General features: G+C 39.1%; 2 protein-coding genes across 2 annotated transcripts; one reads left to right on the forward strand and one right to left on the reverse strand.

The window, feature by feature from the left end:
• Positions 1–1,530: 1,530 nt before the first annotated feature.
• crx (cone-rod homeobox) lies at positions 1,531–4,782 on the reverse strand. The gene is made up of 3 exons (XM_056397629.1): positions 4,355–4,782; positions 3,100–3,251; positions 1,531–2,833 (listed from the first exon to the last, which is right to left on the reverse strand). The coding sequence occupies exons 1-3, from the start codon at positions 4,449–4,451 to the stop codon at positions 2,195–2,197; spliced, it is 888 nt and encodes a 295-aa protein (XP_056253604.1). The 5' UTR covers positions 4,452–4,782; the 3' UTR covers positions 1,531–2,194.
• Positions 4,783–13,818: 9,036 nt separating this feature from the next.
• Positions 13,819–25,242, forward strand: kptn (kaptin (actin binding protein)). The gene is made up of 12 exons (XM_056398237.1): positions 13,819–14,338; positions 16,218–16,300; positions 16,385–16,469; positions 16,558–16,612; positions 17,208–17,286; positions 18,185–18,258; positions 18,810–18,916; positions 21,513–21,617; positions 21,699–21,762; positions 21,857–21,992; positions 23,766–23,930; positions 24,814–25,242. The coding sequence occupies exons 1-12, from the start codon at positions 14,137–14,139 to the stop codon at positions 24,976–24,978; spliced, it is 1,320 nt and encodes a 439-aa protein (XP_056254212.1). The 5' UTR covers positions 13,819–14,136; the 3' UTR covers positions 24,979–25,242.
• Positions 25,243–25,367: the final 125 nt, after the last annotated feature.

Raw genomic sequence — 25,367 nt, forward strand, 5'->3', positions numbered from 1 at the left:
TCAGATTGTGCTGTGTTTTTGTTTTTGCTGCGTTCACCTTCCTCAAGGTCTGCTCAGCGCTGTCCATCCCCCATCACATCTGCTCCTCCCCGGGATTACAGCGCAAATGTCTGTCTGAAACTCTCAGTGCTGAGGGAGAAGATTACAAGTGCACTGCACCCTCCAAGAGAGGTTAACCAACCAGGGCACACGGATGCAAGGATTAACCAATCACACCACAGAGAGGGAGGGCAGAGGGATTAAAGCGGGCACAGAGTGGGATTAGGTCAGTGTTGAGTGCAGAAAAATGCTTTGAAATGTCTCTCGGTTCCCGTTTACTCCTTTCAGTGCAGCAGATCTGAAGTTACAATAAAAAACGTTTGGACACGGTGAGATATGATTTACATAGCAACAAAAACAAAACTATTTTTTCTTTTTATATATATCACAATTACATCAGGAATTTCTCAGGAGTAATTCTTCTTCTTCTTCAAGTCTTTCATATTAATTTAGCTGTTAAGAAGTATTTATATCACTTGTAAAAATGTAATCTGATCAAGACAATCAACACTTTAGGTTAGATTTATTGATGATTTTATGATAACTGAGCTAAAATTACAAATTTACAATTCAACTTATCTTTAAAAACAAAATATGTTGTGGATTCATGAGAGGGCTGTGAAATATATTTGTTGTGTTGGCAGCATTTGTTTGGTAACTGAGAATCAATCCTATCTGACCGTCCTTCCACACAAACTCCCACAACAAACAAAACGAACACACGTCAGCAAAATATTTTCACATATTTGATGTCATAGTTAAGTTTGCGTGGCAGTAATTAGGTCATGTGAGGATTACCAAGTAGTCAGAGGAGTTGGGGAGATTGGTGGAGTGGTGGGGGCGGCTGGGGTGGAAAAATGGGAACCACTGAGCTGATAACATATCTGAGAAACTGAACAATTAATGAAAACAACTGTAGTAAAAAGGCTTTAATGAACTTCATTGTTGTCAGTGATTCAGATGTTATGGATGTTATTCTGGGCCGACGGCCTCACATCCTGAGGAGGTAGAGAGAAGAGATACTGCAGAGTTGGAGAGATGGAGTGAGGAAAGATGGATGGACAAAGATAGAAAAGATGGAGGAGAAGAGCGAGGAGAGAGCCAGGAAAGGTAGGGGAGGAAGAGGCCGAGGTGGGTGAGATGGGTGAGACACAGAGGGAGACAGAGGGGGATAGGGCAATAATCCTAACTAATTCACTTAGGGCATTGCTGAAGGGAGGCTAAGAGGATTGGGACACTCCCAGAATCAGATAAGCTAAAATAACCAAGATGGGCCAGTGAGGGCCATGCAGGCCGTATGACGAACATGACGGCTCGGGTCCAGACATGACCACAACATGGCCACTTTACATCCATTGTGTCCAGTCTTCACACTGACCTCTCCACTGTGGGTCAGTCTGTAACTGCTATGAACCAGCTATCAACTCGCAAACACAAACTAGAATTCATTTCAAAGCACAGAATCTCAATGATTATCACTACACAACAGTGTAAAGAATAAATCACTTTAATAAATCACACAACTAAAACAGAAGATCTAATTTTTTCCATGAACAGATCAGAATGATAACACTAAGGGCTAACACTGTAATACGCAACACAAACGCTCAAAAAGATCTAAACGCAACCAAATTACATATTTAAGTGTAGAATAAAATAATAATAAATAGCTTACAATAAATCAACCCTGAAAGAAGGAGTGACCTACAGGACTTGAAAGCCCCTTCAAATTAAAGCAGTTCTCCTTTCACTATATGGTAATGCAGGTTTAAAACAAAATGAACAAGTGTTGTGTTCATGTGGCTGATGTCAGAAGGAGAGATGGCTCAGTGTGTTTCCAGACGTAGGACTCCAGTCTTCTCCTACAAGCTCTTTAAAGGCGTTTGTTCTCTTAGATAACGTAGCATGAAGAGGACAACAGACATGATGTGCAGTCAGGCAGCACTGTCACTCACAGTCCTCACATCCCCAAAGTCTTTCAAATAAAATGCGTTGCTACAGAGGTCACCTTTAGAAAATAAAACAAAATCTTACAAACATGAAACTGAGAATCAAAGACGACAAGTCCTCCGGCAGAACTGCCTCACACTACCTCACATGGGACTCACTGACACACGACATGTTGACACACATCAACGCCACAATTTCTCACTTTCTAGAGCACCTGGAACTTCCAGGAGTTTTGGTCTTTGTGGTCCAGGCAGTCCATTGTGGTGAAGCCCAGTTTCCAGGCCTGCTGGTCCTTGTAGTCCAGGCAGTCAACAGAGGTGAAGCCCAGGGAGGAGGCTGTGCTGTAGCCCTGTGAGGACAGTGAGGCCGGAGACTGACTTAAGGAGCCCCCCATTGAGGGCACAGTGATCGGGCTGAGAGCGCCCCCGGTGCCTGACAGCTGCGAGTGCATGGGGGACAGGTAGGCACTGCAGTCCAAGCCGGTGAAGTAGGAGGTGGTGCTGGCGTAGCCTTGGGTGTAAGCTGATGGCTGGCCGTAGCTCATGGGGTAAGGTGAGGGCCGCTGCATGCAAGGGGCCGAGGAGGAGGCCAGGGGGTCGGGCAGGGGCGAGATGGCTGGGCTCCAGATGGACACGGCAGTGTTTCCAGCGCTGGAGCTTGGCGCCAGGCTGGGGCCTGACTGGGCAGAGGATGGGCTGTAGGAGCTAGATGGGTTAGGAACAGGATCAGGGGCGCTGGGCTCCTGCACTGGAGAGGCCTTCTTTTTGGGAGGGCGGGGCTTGGACTGGCCACTGCTCTGCTGCTGTTGCTGACGGCACTTGGCGCGACGGTTTTTAAACCAAACCTGAAGATGCAAAGAAAAACATGAAACATGTTAGCATGTTATGTGTCAGGAGATGCAAATAAAAGGACAATTGTGACTTATGTAACTGAAGTGATACTTGACATATGATAGGATAGAATGGAAGAAATACACTGCTGTACTTCCTCTGCTGAATAAGTTTGTTCCCTTGTTGAAGAAGATCTTATCATGTCTAGTTTTACAGTATGTAACCTACAAACACTGAACAATACGGCCTCCATCATGACTGTAGCCTACTTCGCCAGTACCTGCACACGTGACTCAGGCAGGTTGATCTTGAGGGCCACCTCCTCCCTCATGAAGATGTCTGGGTAGCGGGTCTTGGAGAACAGCGCCTCCAGGATGTCCAGCTGTGTCCGCGTGAAGGTTGTGCGTTCCCTACGCTGCTTCCGGGGTGTGGCTGCAAACCCAAAAAGACACAGCGAGGGGATTATTTCACTGGCAGCAACAGGGAGATGACATGATCTATGAGCACAGCTCACAGTGAATGTGGATGATATGTCTCTTATTTTAATAGGGAGTTATTGAAGAGAACATGTTGTTGTTTTCCAGCCGTATGTATGTGAGGATGACCACAAACAAAAATATTGATGAAAACCTCACATTACTTTATAATACAGTGTTATCCCGCCAGCTGCTTCTCACCAAGATGGAGACAAAAATCACTTTCTCATAAAATGATCATAATAGTCACTACATTTTATTCGCCTATAGTTTGTACACACAGAGGCATGATTCTACCTTCTGCCTTCCATGGCACACAGCCCAGTCAAACACCAAGTTGTATTTGTGCAGAACAAGTATAGTGACAAAATGGATGGATTTTGTCACGAGAATTTAGCATTTAGCCAGTCAGTGACTCCATCTACAGTCATATTTATCTGGGTGTCATCATTGTGACAACATTTCAGATCCCTTGAGGGAAAAATTGAAAAACATAAAAAGAAAAAAGAACATGTCAAAGCTCATTCCTGACACTGAAGCGAGGAGGGAGCTCAGATAATCTGCGCTTTAACATCAATGTAGGTTGAATGTATCTGCGTATTAACAAACGTGTCTGTACTAAAAACATCTTCGACAGCAGAGTAATGTGTAAATAAAGAGATACAATTTTCATCACATCATCTCCTATAACGAAACTTACCCTGAAATAGTTTTTTTTGGCTCAAATCAATGTAACAGTCACAATTATATAATAGGTTATATTTTTCCATCTCATCATTATTAACCAACCTTTTTGTTAATCATTACACGGGCTCTCACTAAACAAAGTGATCCTATTCTAACTTATTTTTCGTTTGGTTACAGCATTACGCGTCTGTCTGCGCGTTTTTACGCATCATATAGGATGGATTTTATTCTTTAAAGAACATGGAGACAAATGCGTAAAAGTATAAATCACAAACTAAAAGAAGAACAAACAAATAGGCTATGCATATATACATACATTATATCTGTACAATACAAATGTATATATATATATATGTACCAGTTTGTACTTACATGGATAAGCGACGGTTGTATGAAGCACATCCATTCCGGGGCCAGGCAAATTTAACCCGTTCATGGTGTAATGGGGTTGCTTTATGTAGGACATCATCCTTACAGCAGGCTTTTAAGTCCTGTCGCTGACTTGTAGGTCGGACACGCAACACAACAGCCGAGGGCCCCTCACAGCTGAGCTGGGGCAACAAGTCGGTGCGTCGGATACACCACCACCCCGCTGCAGAGAGAAGCGGGACTTCACCAGAGAAACCTGAAGTGTTTTTTTCTTTCTTTCTTTTTTTTTAAACTGCACTTTCAGCTCGTTCTCTCTGTCAGCGTAGCAGCAGAGCACAATGCAGCGCGCTGAGCATCCAAACTGCTTCTCCAAGTCGGATATCACACAGTCAAGTCATCACAAAGGTGAAGTGGCCCCCGAGTGCCTTTGCGCCTTGGTGAAGTCGCTCTACTGAGTTTCTTTACCGGCACACGCTGCTAATTAGAGGGAGCAAGTGGCTCCAGCAAAGCCCCTCCCACCCCACACACACACACATACACACACGTACTCGCACACACACGCACACACACACACACACACACACACACACCCACACACACGCACACACAAATATCCAAAGCAACAGGCTATATAATGATACAACCCCTATTCACACAAAGTTTCTTATTATATTGTCTGACGTCCCAGATATAAATAATTCCATGTTTTCATGAACAACAAAAATATAATTTACATTATGTGTCTAAAAAATAGTTTTTTGGATGTTGATTTTTTATCCGCCTTATTTTAAGTATTGTAAACCTTCCACAAAACATTTTCGAAATTTCTCAAATAGCTGTTTGAGTAGAGACAACAAAGGCAATAACAAGAATTTCTATTTCACACAAGTGATAAGATTTTTGAAAACAATAATTTCTATTCAGTTCTTATTACGTCCTCAAATCTCTCTCTCCCTTTTTCCTTCCGATGATCAGTTCACCTGCTGCACATCTGCCGTACTTCATACATTCACATGTAATTGACAGATTACATTTATCTCCAAAACAGCTGCATACACACATGCTGCGATCACACACACGTTCACACACATGTTCACACACACACACACACACACATGCACACAAACACCCAGATGCACAAAACCGACAAAGCTCATTTGATTTATCATAATATGCTTTATCTGAAAAGTAAGTATCTTATCTCCAGATAAAGGGAGGAAAGACAGAGCAATCCTTTCAGTGGTGGAGCAGGAAAGGAGGCTGGAGAGACACACGAAATGGAAATGGATGAGTCTGTCTGTGGACAGGGAAAAAAGAAAGACAAGAAAAAATCAGAAGGTAGAAAATGTGGTGACAGGAAGACTCTAAGGTGCAAGGAGGAAAGGAGAGCGCAACCTGGACAGAGGATTGAGAGTGAGAGCTGCTACACCTGATGAAAACCTACAGCTGGAAGCAGGAATCAGTTTTACATATGGTAAACATGCAGTTCCTGTAGTCCCACTTTGTTTTCCTGGACTACAGTTCTGTCAGAGCTAAGGAGAGACTGAGATACATCCAGGCGTGCAGAGAGCTCTATAAACCTCCACGTTCTGTTGTGCACAGTCTGGCTTGAGATCATGCTCTGACAAACCTTTTAAAACTAATTTAATTGGACAGACTTTAAATCATGACTGATTCAAAATGTGTTCTTGACTTTTTTTATTCTTCTATTATTGAGTTGTATTTAAAATGGACTTTTTCATTGTTTTAAGACAATCTGTTATATTGAAGTATTGCAGTAATATTCAGATGATCATAGGCCAAAATGTGGATTGGGAGGTGGGATCTTTTACAAAATCATGCCAAGGACTGTCTTTTTGTGACTTGTATTTTTCTAATAAAAAAGATCTCACGTGTTGTACAAACACTGTGCACTTGATTTTGACGCTGGTGATTCAATCTTCACCCAACAGTGGAACAGCTCGTCCTGCAGCTGCAACAGTAAATAGGGAAGTAGGGAAGAGGACTGAGCTCACATAATCCCTGCCCGACTGCCCTTCCCCCCCCTTAAAGCTGGACTCATAGAAACACATCCACAATGATGCAAGCAAGTGCTTTATTTTAAGACTGAACAGAGTCAGTGTCCGACTCACTGTGGGATGACAGACGCCTGGAAACTCAGGAAGATGGGAAATAAGAAAGAGAACAAGTGGATGTAAGTCAGGTGGATGGAGGGGGAGGAAGAGAGGAGGGGGAGCAGGTACGCAGAGGCAAGGGACGGGACATAAGAGGGATGGGGGAGGGTGGGGGAGGCTGTGCTCATCGTCCCCACTGACACACTACTGCTGTTAATCCAGATTACAGTGTCTAAAACAGGTCGGCTAAATCTGCAGGCCAGCCAGCAGTACAGAGGCTGCTGTCAACCCCAATCACTCACACACACACACACGCACACACACACACACATGCACACACGCACACACGCACGCACGGACACACACACACACACACACACGTAATAATCTCCTCTGAGCAAACCAGGTGCCACCAGCAGCTCAGTATAGACCGGCACTAACCACCCCACCAACCCCCCTCACAGTCCAGTTAGGATCACCAGTTGAAGCTCCATACTGTCACACTCCACATACACACAAACACACACACACACACACACACACACACACACACACACACAAACAAGTCTATTACACCAAGCACCATATTCAGTTATATTGTGGTTTTAAGATCAATCTACAGACACAGAGAGAGACTAACAGGCATGACACTGTGTGGTCACTCCTTCATCTTGCTTAGTCATCGTAAAGCCCAATATGACCTTCAGATTTACAGTAACAGCAATATATGTCAAAACAGAAAGAAAGATATAAAGAATGAATGGATAATAATCATAAACATGAAGATTTGGAGAGTCCAGGAAGTCACTGCTCCAGGCCAAGAATTTGCTGGGCAAAAAGCAACTTATAAAGCCATAAATTGTTGTTTTTACACTTTGGTTATGCAAAGATGACAGACATGAGATACAGTGTTAAAAAGGGAACTTTAAATGTGCTGGTCGGTGGATTTTGTTACCTTTGAAGAGAGCCAGGCTAACTGTTTCCATCTGCTTCCAGTCTTTATACTAAACTAGGCTAGCTATCTCCTGGCTCCAGCTTGATATTTAAAGGGACGCTCCACTCAAAATAATTTTATTTAGGCCTATTGTTACTTCAGTGGGGAGAATAGAAAAGATGTTTAGAGGAGATCCGAGAAGATCTTATCTGTAGTCTTCGAAAGAAATTCAATGCCATCTGGATTATTATTTTTTTAAACACAATGAGGAAATGTTGTTTATTATCAAGTCACAAAATGTTAATGTTGAACAAAACATTTTACAAACAGTATGTAACTTCTGCTGCTAGGGGTCTTTCAATCAAAACAATAACAAAAGATGGTGAGAAGTTGGGGATCACAGGAGTTGTTGTCTTCAGCACCATTGCTGTCAGCTTCCACTGGTCTGGAGTCAATTTTTCAGGAGGTTTTTTACCGGCAGCCGAATTATCCACAGAGGTGTCCTCTCCAAAACACACAGACCAGGGAATGAATAAATGGACTGAATAAAGCAGTTTCACATTAAAGATAGGTGTTTCTCCGATGCTGTCCGATGGATAGGATGTCAGGGAGGGGCTGGGAGCTGAGCTGTCTAACATTTGCCTGGCTTTTTTTCTCTGATAATTTAAGATCCAGTCGTCCAATGACTGAAATCCTTCATCTGGTTAAAATACAGATGAAAACAATCAAGATTTTTAAAAGTGTATCTTATAAATGTGACTTAAAACTGGATAAAAAGTACATTTTGATCTTCTATCAGACAACCACAGGCGACCAAATGACACAGATATTACTATGATTAAAATCATGGATTTCCTTCTCTCTGTCCTTCCCTTAAATCCTTCCCTGAGTCTAAAATGAATACGTATGAATATGATTTTGAGTGAGTGTGATGTGCAAACTTGAAGCCTCCGGCGCACAGACACTTAGAACCGACTTAATGACAACATAAAAAGCATCTTGTATCCAGTAATTAAACTTTTGAAATAAACAATAGTTGCATTTTCACAGATTCTGGATTTTTCAATCAACGAGAAGGAGGAGATGTTTTTCCTGAGTTGAGAGTTACCATTTAGCTTGAGGTGGAGTTGTCTGTCAGTATGAGAAGTAAAGAGGTGACCGTGCAAGTGATGATGACAATGACTCAAAAACGCAGTAATCTATCAGAGAGATATCAGAGTTAGTTGGTTTGCCAAAGTCAGTTGGCGACTTTCTAAAAAAAAAAAGCAGGAAACAGGACAGAACAGGAACCTGTGTTTAAGTCTGTTACCCTGTTATAGGTGTTTCCCATTTACCTTAACCTGAACCTAACCTAAGCCTAACTCTAACCACTGAGGGAGTGGTCAAGGTTAGGGTAAGGTTGTAGGTCATACGCCACCTATAGGTGTTCGCCTGTGCCACCAGCTGGATGGGTGCCAAAGAGGAGGAAGACATATATTGTAGTTGCTCCCGATCTTCTTTTAAAAGCCTGTCACAGTATCAGTTTCAGGTATATAACAGCAACAGTGAAAGACTGGTTGTTTCAGTGCAAATTAGCAGGTGAACTCACCTCTACAGTGCTGCTGGTAGTTTGGTATTTTGTTAACACTGAGGTTAATTCATGTTTGTCTAAATCCTGTCCAGACCTTCCTGCCAAGAGAGATCCTGTCGGTCTGAAGTCGGCACTGAAAGTTGTATAAGTAAGGAAAAAATAAACAGAATTACAATAAAGATTGTATTATGAAATATGGTCAGTACAGCCATAGGTGAAATAACAACTGCTCATCAGTACAATAATAATAATAATAGTGATAATAACTTTATTTATACATCACCTAGTTACAAAAACATGGATCTAAAACAAGATAAATAATTAAAACAATTACAACAAATACCATCAGTTAAGAAAAAAAAACCAAAGGACAGAAGTGACCTTTAAGAGTTTTCCAGTGTGAGATCCTCAGGGAGTCAGTCGCACAGCTCAGGGGCCTGAACTGCAAAGGCTCCGTCACCTCTAACCACCAATGATATTGTAATGTGGAGGCATCAGAGACGAACAATAACCTGAGATGATCAGGTTATGTTCTATATCATATCCTGGATATGGTTAAACCCAGCATAAACATATCAGGGTTCACTGTGCATGTAAAGATACTAATGGACAGATAATGTTGATGGTGTGGCGCAGAACAGACGTTTTAAAGTTTCATTTGGAATAAAGTGTGATACAATTATAATAATTGACATAAAACATTCTACTGAACAAATCAGACACATCATCAATACATCAACACATCATTCAGCAGGAAAATGATCCTGAACATGCGGCCAAAACAACCAAAGAGGTGGAATATCTCTGACTGGCTGAGTCAGTCACCCGATCTGATTGAGCTGCACTTCACCTGCTGAAGACCAGACTGAAGACAGAGACTCCGCAAAAATGAAGAGCTGCAGGAGGATGCGATGAATGTCAAACTATTCCTTTAAGCCATTTTTAGTTATATTTTTTTCTTATTTGAATTAATTGATGTTTTCTCTCATCCTTTCCAGTCTCATAATATCTTCTTATATCTTCTTGGAGCTTCAGTGTTTTGTCTCTGTGATACAGAGTAAAAAGTTATAACAGTGAAAGTAACCAGGAGATCCATGACCAAAACACTTGGCCTGTTTATGCTAGATAATATATTTTCTTTCTACAAGCTCTATACAAATTTATCAGTCATCATAGTGTCAGATACAACTGCACAACTTTACATTTCTGTGTCATCAGACAACCAAGCCACTGTCTTTGAGGGCTCTTAAACTTAACTTTCATTTTTATTCCATCATGTGTCCATGCTGATACACGCATGTCTCTATTACTGCAGGGCTCCTTATATCAAGCAATTACAAAAGTCTCACGGAAAATTACAGTTAATTTGGGCGAAAAAGAAGAATCACATTACCACAGAGCTCAGGTCACAGCACCATGGCTAACAGAACTTTTTATAAAGTACTACTCCTTTTACTTATATATATATATCAAATTCACTTCTAATGTATGGATGTAAAAGTTCTGGATTTGCAGGAAAAGAACCCCTGCAGTATGATTACAGATCACATTATTACTGATGCATCAGTGTGTAAAAAGCATTTTAATCTTGGTTGAGTTGGAGCTTGTGAGAACTACTATATACAGTTAGCTCCTCTACCAGATGCTGCTCTTTTTTGTAAGGGGTCACAAACCATACTGAAGAAAATGGGTTGTATTCTATAAACTCATAATGTTTCTTTATATAAAATCTTAATCTGTGTGGAAAAAAAAAAAAATCTCCCTCTGGAAGCTGGTGGAGTAAAAGTATAAGGTAGAGCATATATTGCAAAATCCCTGATAAAGTAAAGTAGTCCTTAAGAATAATACTTGAGTAAATATACTTACTGAAATTTAAGACCTACATTCAAAAAATAGGTCATCAAGTATTTCACTTATTGTTATGGTTTATTGTCACTTTGTATTTCTTCTTAGCTAACAGTAGCTAATGTTGTTTTTGTAAAGCACTTTAGCCACTGTACGGCTGCACAACGGCATTAGGTCGTTATTATAGTTATAATATCAGTGACGGGAAGGTCTCAGCAGAGGTGATGACTGATAAATGGAAAACCTGCACAAAGAATAAACCTGATTTCACCTCCATATAAAACTACAGCCACAATAAACTTCTTATGAAAGATACCTTTGTGTGTGTGTGTGTGCGTGTGTGTGTGTGTGTGTGTGTGTGTGTGTGTGTGTGTGTGTGTGTGTGTAATGAGTCAGGAGTTGCAGTGTGAGGTGAGGTGTGTCAGTGTGGAGGATGAGTGATTACAGTGGACAGTAATCCTGCAGATGGATTAGCAGATGGTATTAGGAGAAGTGGGGGTGTAGCACACTGCCACCTCTGAACTGTCACAATATGCAACAGCAGCTCTCAGGGCCTCACCTCCTTCTGTCTCACCCCAGCAACTCACAGTGGACATAGTGACACACACTGTGGAGTGGTCAGACAACAACATTGGTGAATAGTTTATGAAGCCAGACCAAGTGCTGCTTTAAGTTTTATGATGATCTTCTTGATTCATGGTTTTAAAAATGTTTGAAGTTATAGTATACAAAAGAAAAACTTCCACCTGCTGGCAGTGATGTCCTTGTGCCTCAGTCACTCTGCTTTCACTTCTGCAGTGAAGGGACAATAACTAATTCAACTGCCTCACATTAAACTTGACCTTATGACAACCTATTGAGATGTCACTTATCTATATTCAGCTACTGTGAACTATGACTTTGTAATAGATGTTGATAAATCTGCTCTTCGTCAAAACTGAATATGAAAACATTTGTTTTGATAGTCATATAAGGACTTAGTTACTAATCTTATGCAACAGCCTTTTCTGACTCTAAACAACCACTTACATTATTCATCTACTCCCATAATACGATAGGAACACCTCCCCTTCAGTATTTATCATAAGTGGATGTGCAAATATTTGATTTTATATATTATGTTGAGCTCAGTTTAGTCAATGTCTAAGCCATTTTAACTCAAGAACTGACGGGAATACCTGTTGTCTCTAATCAGGTCCTGCTCAGAGAATGGAAGCAGCATCAAAGCTTTGTTTTTTGTTCTGGCATCTTTGCTGACTTTCCCACCTTTTCTATGCTACATGAAGGAATGTGGTGAGTAGTTCCTACAAAGCAGCTCTGTTATTTGTTGCTGTTGTTTTTATGGGGATGCAGCTCACACATCTGAATATTCTAGTTTTATGTTTTCTGAGTATAAAGTAAACGGCAATCACCTCAGATGTCAGAGTATGTAATCTGTGATATTTCACTGCAGTTTATTGATGTGGCAGCAAAATAAACCAAGCATACTACAGTCAACTATGGGCCCCCAAACATTGCCATATTTTTTTTTTGTCCTTAATGTTAAATGTCAAATAAAGATTAGGGACAACAAAAAAATTAAATCATTTATTAGTTAATTCTGCTAAAGGTCAGTGATAGATCAGATGGAATGAAGATATGTTTGCATTTCTTTACCTTGTTTGCAGTTTAATCCATGTGGTGTTTCTCTGTGGTTGTCAGTCTTGTATGTTACACAGTCTTATTCTTCCTGTGAATCATGAACTGTTCTGACTGTGGTGAGGATGAGGATGTGAGAGTCCTGTGAGCAAAGATTTACACACTCACTGTAGCAGAGGAGGAAAGGCCGTGGCCGGTAAGATGTGTATCAGATAAAGTTTAAACTGAGCTGAAGATGACTCTCATCCGACCATGACAATAGACTGACTTGGAGTGAAGGTTTCTCCCAAAATCATCAGTGACACAATTTGCTTATCTACAGAGCTGCCTCTCATGCAACGATACTAAAGGAGTTTGCAGATGCAGCTTGGACCAACCTGCATTTCCTCAGGAGTGAAGCTGACCAGCAGGAGGGTGAGTTTCCCCTGAGTGAGTTTCCACTGACATCTGGTGGACAAATGTTTTCATGTGGCAGACTGCATTGTGTGAGCATAAATGTTACTATAGGTGAATAGGCAACCCTAATGAAAACAGATATTTTTTTCTAATCATACTTCCTAATGTATACGAGTGTGTCTATGGTATGATGAGTTTATACACACGTGATGGTTTGTTTTATTCACTTAAATACACTGTTATATCACATGTATTGTTGCAGTTTTGTAATATTATCTGTTTTGTTAAGTCTGACTCTTTCTGACTGTGAATAGTTGCTGTAGTAGGCTATAGAATTAATTTTCATTGCTGTATACTGAATATAATGTTCTTTATTTGGATAAAGCTTGACAGGGTTATGACTGTAAATAAAATGCATGAAAGAGAATAAGTGAACAGAGACAGATGCAACCAGAAAATGTTAATAGCATCAACTTATCAGACAGAATCACTTTCATGTATACTATTTAAAAAGAACGAAAAGAAAGACAGTAACCACTGGGTGGCAGGAGTGTACATGTGATGCATTGAATCTTGAATCTTTTGAATCATGAAGGAGAAAAACCGTGTGTTGCCTTCCAGACCCTCGGGTGTCTGTGTATTTAACAGTAAGAAATCCAAAAACTATTTAATGTCACGACATCAAATTGTTTTTATCTTAAAAATAGGGACCAAAGTTACTGTGACTGGGCGTTTTGCTTAAAATAAGTTAGAAATAAGCTATAATAAGAATGAATATATCAGCCGTGCAAATTATGCTTTTACTGTTTATTCAAAACAAAACTAAAGAAAAAAATACAAAGTACAAAAAGGTAAAGGATCAAATAGGAAATGCATTCCTCAATCTGAACGCACTTCCTGTTCTGAAAAGCCTAATTTTTTGCCTCGTTGGATCCTTCAGGACCACTGATTATAATATTTCCGATGACCTGGAACGCCGCTCTGCTCGAACCCGGATGTTTTGCTCCCACTGTGGATAGTTCAAGTTATTTAGAACCAGTTAGAAAAATATAGGAGATAAGACTTTATGTCTCCCAAATAAAATTGTCGTTCTTACTGCCGTCAGCCGTTACAGCAAAACCAGAGGTTTATCGTGTGGGTTAGCTGTAATTTTAATAAATGGCTGCAAGTTTCTTTTTTCACTAGTGCTAGCTTGATGCTGTCGTGAAGCAGGACAGACACGAAATCATGAACTCCTTTAATTCTTGACATTTCTGATAAACTTAGCGAGTTATTGTCGCCCAGCAGGATGCTCCGTGAGTTGTATCCCTTCGTGGAGGACAGCTTCAGCCGCTTCCCCTCACAGAGCAACATTTACGGGCTGTGTCAGGCCGGGCAGCAGGAGCTGTTAGCGGCCACTCTCAAAGGGAAGGTGGTGTGTTTCAGGTACCAGGAGCTGCAGCAGAAAATCAGACCTGTGGCCAAGGAGATCCAGTTCACCTACATACCAGGTACCAGACAGGAAGCTCTGCTCAAAGCACAGGAAGAACATGGAGTTCACTAAATCTTTTCATAACAACAGGATGTGTTTCTACACACTCACTGTGGACTGATACAAACACATGTAGACCTAATGTCATTTTTTAAATATCAGTTTTTATTGTTTTTTTTTTTTTTTAAAATAGAACAAAATTGAACATCTCCTATTGATCTAGTTTAGTGTATACTCATAATATAGACCTATATATAGTATTATACTCAATACCTATGTTCATTCATACACAGTACATTAGTACAAATTTGAGGTATTTCCATTTGATGCCTCTTTAAACTTCTACTCTACAATTCACATTGTCTTTTCAAATCAACAACATCATTTGACATCAAACTTATTACTTTGCAAATTACTTACAAAGCACATGAGGAGCTTAGAAAAGATGCTGTGATGCTATAGATAAAACTATCCAGTAGTTTCAATATTTTAATTGCATTTTGCTGATAATATTTTGGATACTTTTGTTATATTTGGACCTTTAATTGTATTGGACTATTTTTTACACTGTTCTATTTTCTACTTTTTTAAGGGTCCTTTCATAGATGTTTCAAGACATATAAAAGTAGAAAATAATGAAAAATAATTTGTGTCATATAGTTTTTCAACACATACTCACAAATTATTTAAAGTACCTGTATTCATTTTCACTATACATAATCTATGAGTATGCAAATATTCTTCATTTCAAAAGACACAAGATGTCTCCTATTTCATTGACGGGTCCATTCTGCACGGACACTGAAGTTCTCAAGTTTTCACTTCACGTTTGTGTAATTTGCATACTGAACCCTGATTGGTTCCAAGCTACTAGTGATGTCACAAAATCCTGCTCGTATTTCCACATGTTAAACTGAGATTTAAGGTTTCACTCTGAGAAACTTTCCCCTGTCACAGATAAACTAACTATACACTTTCACTACACTCCTTTAACTGATCTCCTTGCACTTATTGAATATATGCAGTACTTAGTACTTACATCAAGGTGTCTACTGCACTGAAGCAATAGTGATGTCCCTCAATTGTAAGTCGCTTTGGATAAAAGCATCTGCCAAATGAGTAAATATAATGTCAAACTCTGCACATACATCATTCTGCACAGTGAAGCTCCAACATCACAGTGACAAAAAAAATAAGTAAAATTCATTTTTGACTGGTGGGGGACTTACAGTGAAGAATCTGAATGTTTCCCCACACAACTTACATTTTGAATTAAGTGAAAGATCCACAAATAAACAAAAATAAATATATATCAAATAAGTTCAAAATTCCCATAAGTACATAAGAACATCATTCTTTAACAAAATTAAAATGAATAGTGAGTTATAATTTGTTTCATTACGGTTAAAAGTATTGGTTATATACAGCTGTATTGTAGGCCACACTATAACCAAAACTAAGTGATCAATACAGCTGTTGTTTTAAATGGAGAACCCTTATAAGGCTTCATTTATTATTGGTACTGTGTCAAGACAGTTTCTCTAATGACAAACCAAAATGAAACCAATCACAACGATAAATGAGACCATCCATCAGAGCCTTAGTTCACGGAGCTATTTTACATAATGGGATGCAAATGGGAAGCTCAACAATTCACAAGCAGCCAATATTTTAATTTAGCCCTCATTAATTTCAGTGAAAATATATTTTCTGCCTCAAATAATCAGACAAAACCAACAATATAACAGTGTAATCATCACTTTGAAACTGTTATAAAGTATGTTAATCAGATTTTCTTTTAGTAATGCAGTTTTTGTAACTTGGAGTTGTGTTTCCTGAAGCTTGTGCTGCAGCAGTGTTGTCTTCTGCAAATGTTTGATCCTGTTTTCTTTATCTAGTTGATGCAGAAATTGTATCAATTGATGCCTTCAACAAGTCTTCACCCAACAGAGGCCTGGTGGTGGGCATCACATTCATAAAGGTATTTTCATGTTAATAACATGAGTATACTGTAGTTTACTCTAAGTGTTACAATGACAGCAGCACTGTTACTGATCTCCTGCAGGACTCTGGTGACAAAGCTACTCCGTTCCTGAATATCTACTGTGACTATGAGCCCGGCTCAGAGTTCAACCTGGAGTCTATTGCACGTGAGTGAAGCAGCGTCCAGATGTGCACGGTCCTCCTCACTCTAACAGATGTCTCACGTTCTCATGTTAAGTGTGTCTCTTTGAACAGAAAGTTGTCTGAATCTGGAGCTGCAGTTCACACCCTTCCAGCTCTACCACACAGAGTAAGTTTGCTGTGGAAGAACTGTGACACACTGTGAACCTATAAACAACATGTGCTAAATGTGGAAGCATTTCACACTTAGCTTTGTTGTTAACACTAGCTTTTCACTTTCACAAAGATAGCTGTTCCTGCAGGATCCTGGAATGGACAAAATACTGCTAGTGTTAGTGACAAGACTCAATTTTGTGATTATTGATTATAATAGATTAAAAAAACAAAAACAAACACTCAATCCAGCAGCAGCTACCTTTCAATTCAACTTTTATCCACTTTGAGCATTTCATTTTAATTTGTTATACTGCTAGTTAACTTTTACTGTACTGAATCATTATTATTTTATTGTTGTTATGAATTGATTTCCCAGTAAGAATCAATAATTTGATCTCATCTTAGTTGTTCCTGCTTTTATCACCCAGTGTCTCATCTTATATAAAATCTCTGCTCCTGAGCTAAACTATGACATTTTAATGAGATTTTCCAAGTATTCCTGAATGAGTATTACTGCCACCAGTGGGGAAGAAGCATGAAAACATGACAGAGTGTGACATGAGTGTGTCTGGATAACAAATATCAGAAACCTTTTCTGTCTCTGTCAGAGTTCAGTGTGATGATGGAGGCAGTGAGACTGTGTTTCTACTCAGTGGCCACGACCAGAGGATCCACCTGTACAAGGAGGTCAGCCCAGAGACTGGATTAACTTCTCTGTGTGTGTGTGTGTGTATGTGTTTGTATGTGTGTGTGAGATGAGACTTCGATCAAAACATTAATTTTTTAAAAACCTTCACTACCTGTTTTCAGAAGTATAAAAATGTATTTCATTTAAATAAACCTTTATATTGTATTTATTTTTTACATTTATTTTTATAACATATTTCAAAAGTATTTTTTTTATTATTTATTTAAATAGATATTATTTTTATAATTATTTTATAACATGTTTATTAATTTTGTTATAATATATTTAAATTAAAAAAAACATTTATTATTTATTTATTATTATTTTATTATTAAATATTTATTGTTTTATTATAGTATTTTTTTTATCATGGTTGGTTTTCAAATTATCATCTGTTTTTTCACTGAAGATTTGGAGTGAAAATTGAAACATAAAATAAAATTATAGACTATCATTAATGCTACATTTTTAAGGCATTTTACTATTGAACTCACCAAAAGACCAGTACATTAGTACGTAGTATATGTGTGTGTAAAAACTTTCAATCAAAGCTTATAAAGTAAAAAAAACAAAACAAGACTCTTCTATGAAAACAATCAGACCTGACTTTAGAATCTTCTCTGGAGCTTTCGATCACATCACATGATTTTGTTCAAGTTTGTTCAGTTGTTATGAAAATGTAGATGTTCATCTTAAGGACTCCTTGTCCACATTGAAATTCATCCTTGACTGTGGAAACAGCAGCTGACAACAAGATTCATGGTTATGTCAAACAGAAGATTTGTGGATTAACAGAGACGAAAACTTCAGGAAGGATTTTTTTTCTTGGCAAGAAAGATAAAACATGGTAGTCAAACATCAGAGCCTCATTCAGCCTGACTCACTTGTTTCCAACAGAACGCCTCCCTGCACCAGTTTGAGGAGCAGCCAGTGGAGAGACTGTTCCCTGAGCTACAACAACTGCCCAGCAAGTGAGTCTGTGTGCACTTCAGCTCTGTGTGTGTTGATTGAGACCATCAGAAACTTGTAAGTCACTCTTTATTTCTGTGTGTTAATCTGACGCATGAAATTTTCCTTTAATTGCGTTTTCTAAACATTAACAATTCTGTTACAATTAGAAAAATAGAAGAGGTCAGCAGCAATATAAAATTCAACAGACGAAGAAAAAAGACATAAGCCTGCAATATTCAGTCTGATTCCCACTTCCACAATCAGCCACAACACGGCCGATAAACCAGATCTTTTATTTATAAAACCACGTTAACCTATTTTATGACATACTGACAAAAATATTGTGACATAACAAGCTAAAGTCATATATTCTTTTAACAAAATGGAATAATTTTGTATGTAGTAATAATTGGAAAACTAGGTGTAAAGGATCTTGTTAAAACAAACACTTCTCATTTTTGACAAAAAAGCCAATATTTTTTGTCAACACATTGTCAGTCCATGATCAAACATATAATTAACTGTATGTATTAGTCCTAACCCTCCATGCTGCGTTCCTCCTCCCATGCAGTGTGCTGTGGTTGGATATGTTGACTGTAGCTGGCGGGCGGCGGATCTCAGCGTTCGGCTGTCAGAGCGGCTGTGTCGGCCTCGCTCTGGTAAACCAGACTGGACCAGGTGAGTGAGACAAACGCAGAATAATGTCTCTCTGAGATTTAGAGATGTTCCACTCTGTGTTGATTAGACTGCTGTGTTGATATACATTATTTATGTTGTGTTGAAAGTCCAGTATGCACATACCTTAAAAGCCATTCATGCCCAAACAGGTGACGTTATTTTTCATTGTCTTTATTCTGACTGATTACACCTCCGCTCAAGCTGAACAGCTGCAGAGCTATCTTGGGAATTACATGAGGTCACAGGACTCATATGCAAATAAGGATGACAAAGGTGTAATTTGTCCTGCCCTAACAGGTGCAACAAAAAACATCTGTCCATACCACAGATCTAAGAAGAGGGTTGTTCCTGTGTTCATGTCATATCAATCTCACCAGAATTATGGACAAAAAAACAGAAAAAGAAACATTTATGTCATCCTCCTAGTTGTGATTTCAGTCATTTCTGATAGCTGCAGTATCTTCCACTTGGTTATATAAACAAAACATGATATGAACACTAATATAATCCATTTAGCAAATTTAATTTCGAATTGTATATTTGATTTGTATAAAGTGAGATTTCCATGTCTTGTTTGATCATAAAGCAGGTCTAGGTTCTATATTAATACTATGAAAGTATCTAAGCCCTCAGTCCACAGAGAAATGCACACAGCCTGTATTCAGAAACTGAGCTTTAAAACGAGCTGGCACAACCTCTGGAACTTTGTGATGCCACAACAAAGCAGACACCGCTCTCAGCCACACCCCAAGCCCCCCCGCCCCCCCACTTGGACCCACCATCCAGCCTCGGAGGATTTGGTTTCTCAGAGTGTTTACCTGAAATGTACCTGAAGTCAGCCAATCAGAAGAGGCTCAGAGCCTCCTCTCTTCTGATTGGCTCACGACCTGTTGTTACTAGAGCTCCAGAGAGAAGCCTGAGAGAGGAGATGTAAAACTACAGTGAGATGGTTTTTGGTTCTTAAAACCACAAATATATCTTCTTATGGATCAACACTTTAAATAAAAAATTTAAAAGGAGATATACATTATTTGTTTGGGTCTGGTTACACTGATAAATGAATATAGCAACAATAACAATTAAGGTTTGCAGTGGGCATACCAACATGAAATAATTCATAAACACCCCCAAGTCACAATAACAAGAGGTTTTCCTGTTCTTCCTATTCTGCTGACATTGTGTGAGTGTAGTGTGTTTCTGAAATCACTTCCTGTTTTCACTCATTCACTGTGGACCTTTTCCACAGCAGATACTTTCACTTGTCATAGTTGGAAAAGCACAGGTGTTACTAATAACACTAATGATGGGTCTGTTCTATTCAGGTGTCCCAGTAAGACAGTGTGACGGTGAGGCAGCATGAACAGCACCAGTACCCAGTTTTATCATCCACACCTGTGCGTTTCCTGCTGTGACATGTCAACATGTCTATAATGAAGAAGACCAACATTCAAGCTCTGTCCCAAAATATTCCCTGTTTACTACATAATGCACTATATTTAAAATCTCTACATTGGCACAAAAACAATCCCACACACCTGTCCTTCTGACGCAAAATGATCCTGCATTCATGCAATGTTGGCAGAATGGGAAGAGGAGGAAAAAAATCCCTTACTCTGTGTTCACACATTATTTTGAGGTGCTTAGCCCTGGTGTCAACCTTGTTGTCGCACCAGATAAACAGCCTGAAGTAGCTTCTTCTGTTGTGTATATTTGTAGCAGTTCACTACGAAGTGAAAGCAGATACTAACAGTGTATAGCTCCTGTAAAGTGAGTTGAATCAGTTGTATTAGATTAGCTGTAGCTGTAGCATTGGCATTTTATTTTGATGTAACTGCCAGTTGTGGTGCAGCCAACATGTCTGTAGTAGTTTTCACTAAGTGGGTGATACCATCCGTGACAAAGGCTCTCGATGTCTCAGACTGGACGTGAATGGGTGTTTCCCACTCAGCTGCTCATAATTGTGGTTTATGTGATGTGAATGCGGCAGGACAATGACTAATATAGAGTATAGGACCACTAATATAGGGAGTAGTGAAGGAGAGAATGAAGGACTGATTTCAGACACTGCCTCCATAGAACCTGACCCATTTGAATGGTGGGATCTTTGGTAGAAAGTAATGTAGAAGTCCTGAGCTCTACTGGTTTAATTACAGGAAGTTCACACATTCGAACTGTCACACTATACAGTAAATAGAGAATGATTTCGGACACAGCTGTGGTCTAATCAGCCAGAATAATCAGAATCAGCTGTGTTTGTGGATGAGCAGGGTTAGTGTGTATCACAGAGCTGCATTCATTTCATTAAGATCACAATCAGACCTCATCTGTACATTAATCAACAATGGGGTTAATTAAGATTACAGTATTGCACCTGTGCTATATGAACTTTTCATAAACAGTCAACAGCATTGTCGCATCTGACACTGCAGTGAGCAGTATTTTCTTGTCATTAAAATGTGTATGAAGATTGGTTATAAATGGCATTTTTCTCCATCTTGTTTCTGTGTTTTATACAAGATGCAAAAATCATACTCCAGGACTATTCCTCAGTGTGTGTTAAAGATATTTTGTGTGTGTTTTTTTTTTTTTTAATCAGAGGTGCTGCAGAGCTGGCGGGTCCAGTTCGACAGTCCAATCTCTACAGTGCTGCTGTTCCCTCTGAGCTGCCAGACGGAGCCCAACCAGTCCAGCAGAGAGACAGGTACTGTTACTGGTCTGTTGTAGTTTGTCTCTTCTGCATCACCTGCAGTGTATCTCAAGATTGTTGGTTTGTCTTTTTCAGGTTCGGAAATGAAAAGCTACAACCTCCTGGTAACCAGTACCATTGAGATGGCAGTTGTCTACAGGTCAGAACCAGAGAAAGGTTTCAGTGGAATGATCTTTGTTGTATAAGGCAGTGTGTGAATTCACTGTTTTATTTGTGGGTCTGTGCTCTCTCAGAGATGTCCAGGAAAGTGGTTTGTCCCGCTCCGTGTGCCTCTCAGAGAGTGACCAGTGGGATGCAGTGCTTTGTGCTCTAGTCATTGACCTGGATTTTGACGGACAGAAGGAGGTGCTGTTGGGAACATATGGACAGGTGAGCGTGTCTCTTTACTAATGGACTTTATTACAGTTTTTCTCAATTGCTTTAGTTAATTCAGAAACATCATTCTCACAACTCTTAATGCAGTTCTCAAAACAGTTAATCATTTCCCCGCACACATTAGAAATATTTCATTGTGATTCTCAAGTGTTTCCTTTGTATCCACACATAGTTCACTACTAAAGACGTTTTCTCATTGTGCTGATGCATTTCTGATCTGACTAACAACTCATGAGAACAGTTTGTACCTTCGTCAGATAGAATGACAGACCTCACACTCACTTTGGTACAATCCTGCATTGCATTAGTGTTTTCAATCAAATCACTTTAAACTTTCTTCAAATATGTTTGTATTTCCTGTATTATAATTTTTGTTTCTTTTTGTCTATTTTTCAATGCGTAGTTCCATGTTTATCATTTTTGCTTTCCTCTGTAACACCAATTACATTGTGTGAATTTACAGATACAGTTTTGCAAAATGAAACACTGCATTGAAAATATCATGAACACATCTAAAAATCAAGTATTTGCATCAAAGTCATCAAACACTTTTTTTCATTTATTGTGATTTTTTGGATATATTATGTACACACTGTTGTATAGGCTTGTATATACATTCCCATACAGTGTTGAAACACAGTACAGTAAACACCAATGCAGTGTTGAAAGAGAATGTAGTTATTTTTCCAAAGTGTTACTGTTCTAACCATGTTTTGCAATTCTCTTTTTCTAAAGTCAGTCAGGTTTTTATCAAAATATCAAAACATTTTGTGTCTAAGTCTTGAAGCACTGGTGAAAAGCTTTAATTCATTGGTGTCAATGTTGAAGTGATTGACTGACTTTACATGTTTCAGCACATGTGAACAAGGTTTTGATTGTTTTAGAGGCTTTTGCACAGGTGATTTCATGTTATGAAAAATGCATTAACTGTTTTGAGAACTGCATTAAGAGCTGTGAGAATGACATTTCTGATCTGTGAATTGCATCAAAGCAATTGAGAAAAACTGTAATAGTACTTTATAGGATAAAGCTGGTGATATTCTATTTTTAGTGCCATTAAAACTCATTACAGAGCAAAAACAAAAATGTGCTTGTCCATCTCTCTCTCCATGCTTTGGCTTTGTATGTGTCTCTTTGGCTCTCAGCTTGAAGCCCACTGGTTCCAGTGACACAAATCTTTCTTTTCTCATTTTTAAGAAAAAGCTGAGTCATTTATAAAAAAGCATCTGGTCATTTTAGCTTTTAAAGAAATGTTATTCAAACAGGAGGAAATGTGCATTTATTGGAGACTATTTGCAGACATGGATTAATATAGTTTTGTTACATTAGTGAATGTTTCCTGCAGCAGGATGGTGCATGTGGGATAAAGTCAAAATAAACTACAATGCTCATGTTCATCATTATGAAGAAACTTGTCACCCAGTGAAACAATATGGCTCACTGAAGTATTTTTAAAAGTTTTTGGAATCAATGGAGGTCTATGGCTCAGAGGAATAAGATATACCAGGCTTTGGATACACACAGTAGTTGTTATTTGGAGACATTCATTGTTTGTTATGGTCTTTTCATGGGATTTGTTGACAATAAGAAAAATACAGAATATCACCAGATTTACCCCTGAGGTAAAATGACATGTGCAGTAAGAATTAAAAATGGTGGGAAGTGACAGAATAGGACACGTGTGTTGTCTCTTCACAGGCGTCATCGCTGACTGCTGTGGTGAGGTGCTAATGATAACATTGTTTTTTACCTGTCTCTGCCACACAGGAACTTCTGTGTTACAAGTTCCATCCGGCAGGTGGCGGACAGTTTCAGCTGCAGTGGAGGCGGAGCTTCAAGAGTCCTTTGCTATCCGTCATCTACTTAGACTTGACCGGGGACGGTTTGAAAGAGCTGGCTGTCCTCACACTGAAGGGCTTGCATATATTACAGGTGTGTAGCAGGAACATCCATGGTGCTAATCAAAGCTACAGTGTTCATTGTTTCTTTATTTATTTGTTTGATAGGGACAATGCAATTTAACATAGTTTCAAAACAGGGCATGAAACTAATTTGTTGCAGAAGGAGTTTATAGCTATTGCTAATTCTCGATGCCTGTCTGTAGCTGGGCTTTTAGATGTACAATGTAATTAAAACAGTCAGGAGCAAAAACAACACAATAAGATAACACAATTGATAATATCCTACATTTAGCTAAAAGTATAAAAGGCCAGTGCCTCTCTGATGTTCTGCATTTCAGCAGAACAGATAGCTCACACACGTACTTCAGTAAACACAAAGGCTTAGTCTTGAATGGAGAAAAATATTATTTCTAGTGGAGAAGTAAATTAAAACAAATATCAAATCATTGCTGACCTCTACTGGCCACCAGCAGAAACTGCAGCAGAATTGATTGAACTGACTTTACCGGCGTGTACTTCCAGGTCTCGTCTAATCTGTTTCCTTGATCTCTGAAGGCCTGTAATTGATATAAAAGTGAATTTCAATTTTCATTTTCTTTTATCCATTAAAAATGAGGTTTTCCAGCCGTTGTTTGATGCACCTTGTAGCATCATTCATCATCACTGAGCAGCTTAAATGGTCCGACAAAACTAACAAAACCCTGAGAAAAATTATTACAGTGATCTCACTTAATGGACCTTTTCAGCTTTTCACCTTCATGCATTCAAAAGCACCATATCGCAACACAAAACAACTGTTGCACCATTTCTAAAGCAGCACTCAGAGCCTATTATTTCTTTTTTGAATAAACTCAACACATCTCCTCAAATCTAATTTGAATGTTGTGTTATTTTGCTCCTCTCTGTCTATTCAGCATAGTCTCACCAGCACTGCTGATCTGGTCCTGGAGCGGCTCGCCCAGAGGGTGTCAGCACTGACAGCTGGATCTGAGCTGGAGTCAGCCAAAGCTCCAGACACTGAGGGCAAAGATGCTCCAGCAAAGAAAGAAGAGCGCGCAGCTCACACAACATCACATTAAGCAAAACAGTGCATTTTGTTAAGATGTGCAAGTCTCAATGGTTCAGACTGAAGCGTTTGCATTATTTAAAGGTGCAGTGTTTTCTCAGGGACGTGTGTTCCTAAAGAGTTCAATGACATTTGCCATTCAAAACAGGAACACTCTGCTTCGTGGTTTCATACTCAATGTAGGTGACAGTTAAAAAAAACTGATGGACGCGGTTAGACTATAAGCTGATTTGCTGTAGATAGTGTGCAAATAATAAATGACACATCTGGGTCTGTACAGCTGTTTTTGTATTTTGTATTTCACTCCTTTCATCTTTCTGAGACTCGACTGTTACTTACACCTGTTACAAAAAAAATCTAAAGTGAACAGCTTAACTCATTTTATGGGGCTGCAACAATTAC

Source organism: Seriola aureovittata, chromosome 15, assembly GCF_021018895.1.
Source record: "Seriola aureovittata isolate HTS-2021-v1 ecotype China chromosome 15, ASM2101889v1, whole genome shotgun sequence".
Lineage (NCBI taxonomy): Eukaryota > Metazoa > Chordata > Actinopteri > Carangiformes > Carangidae > Seriola > Seriola aureovittata.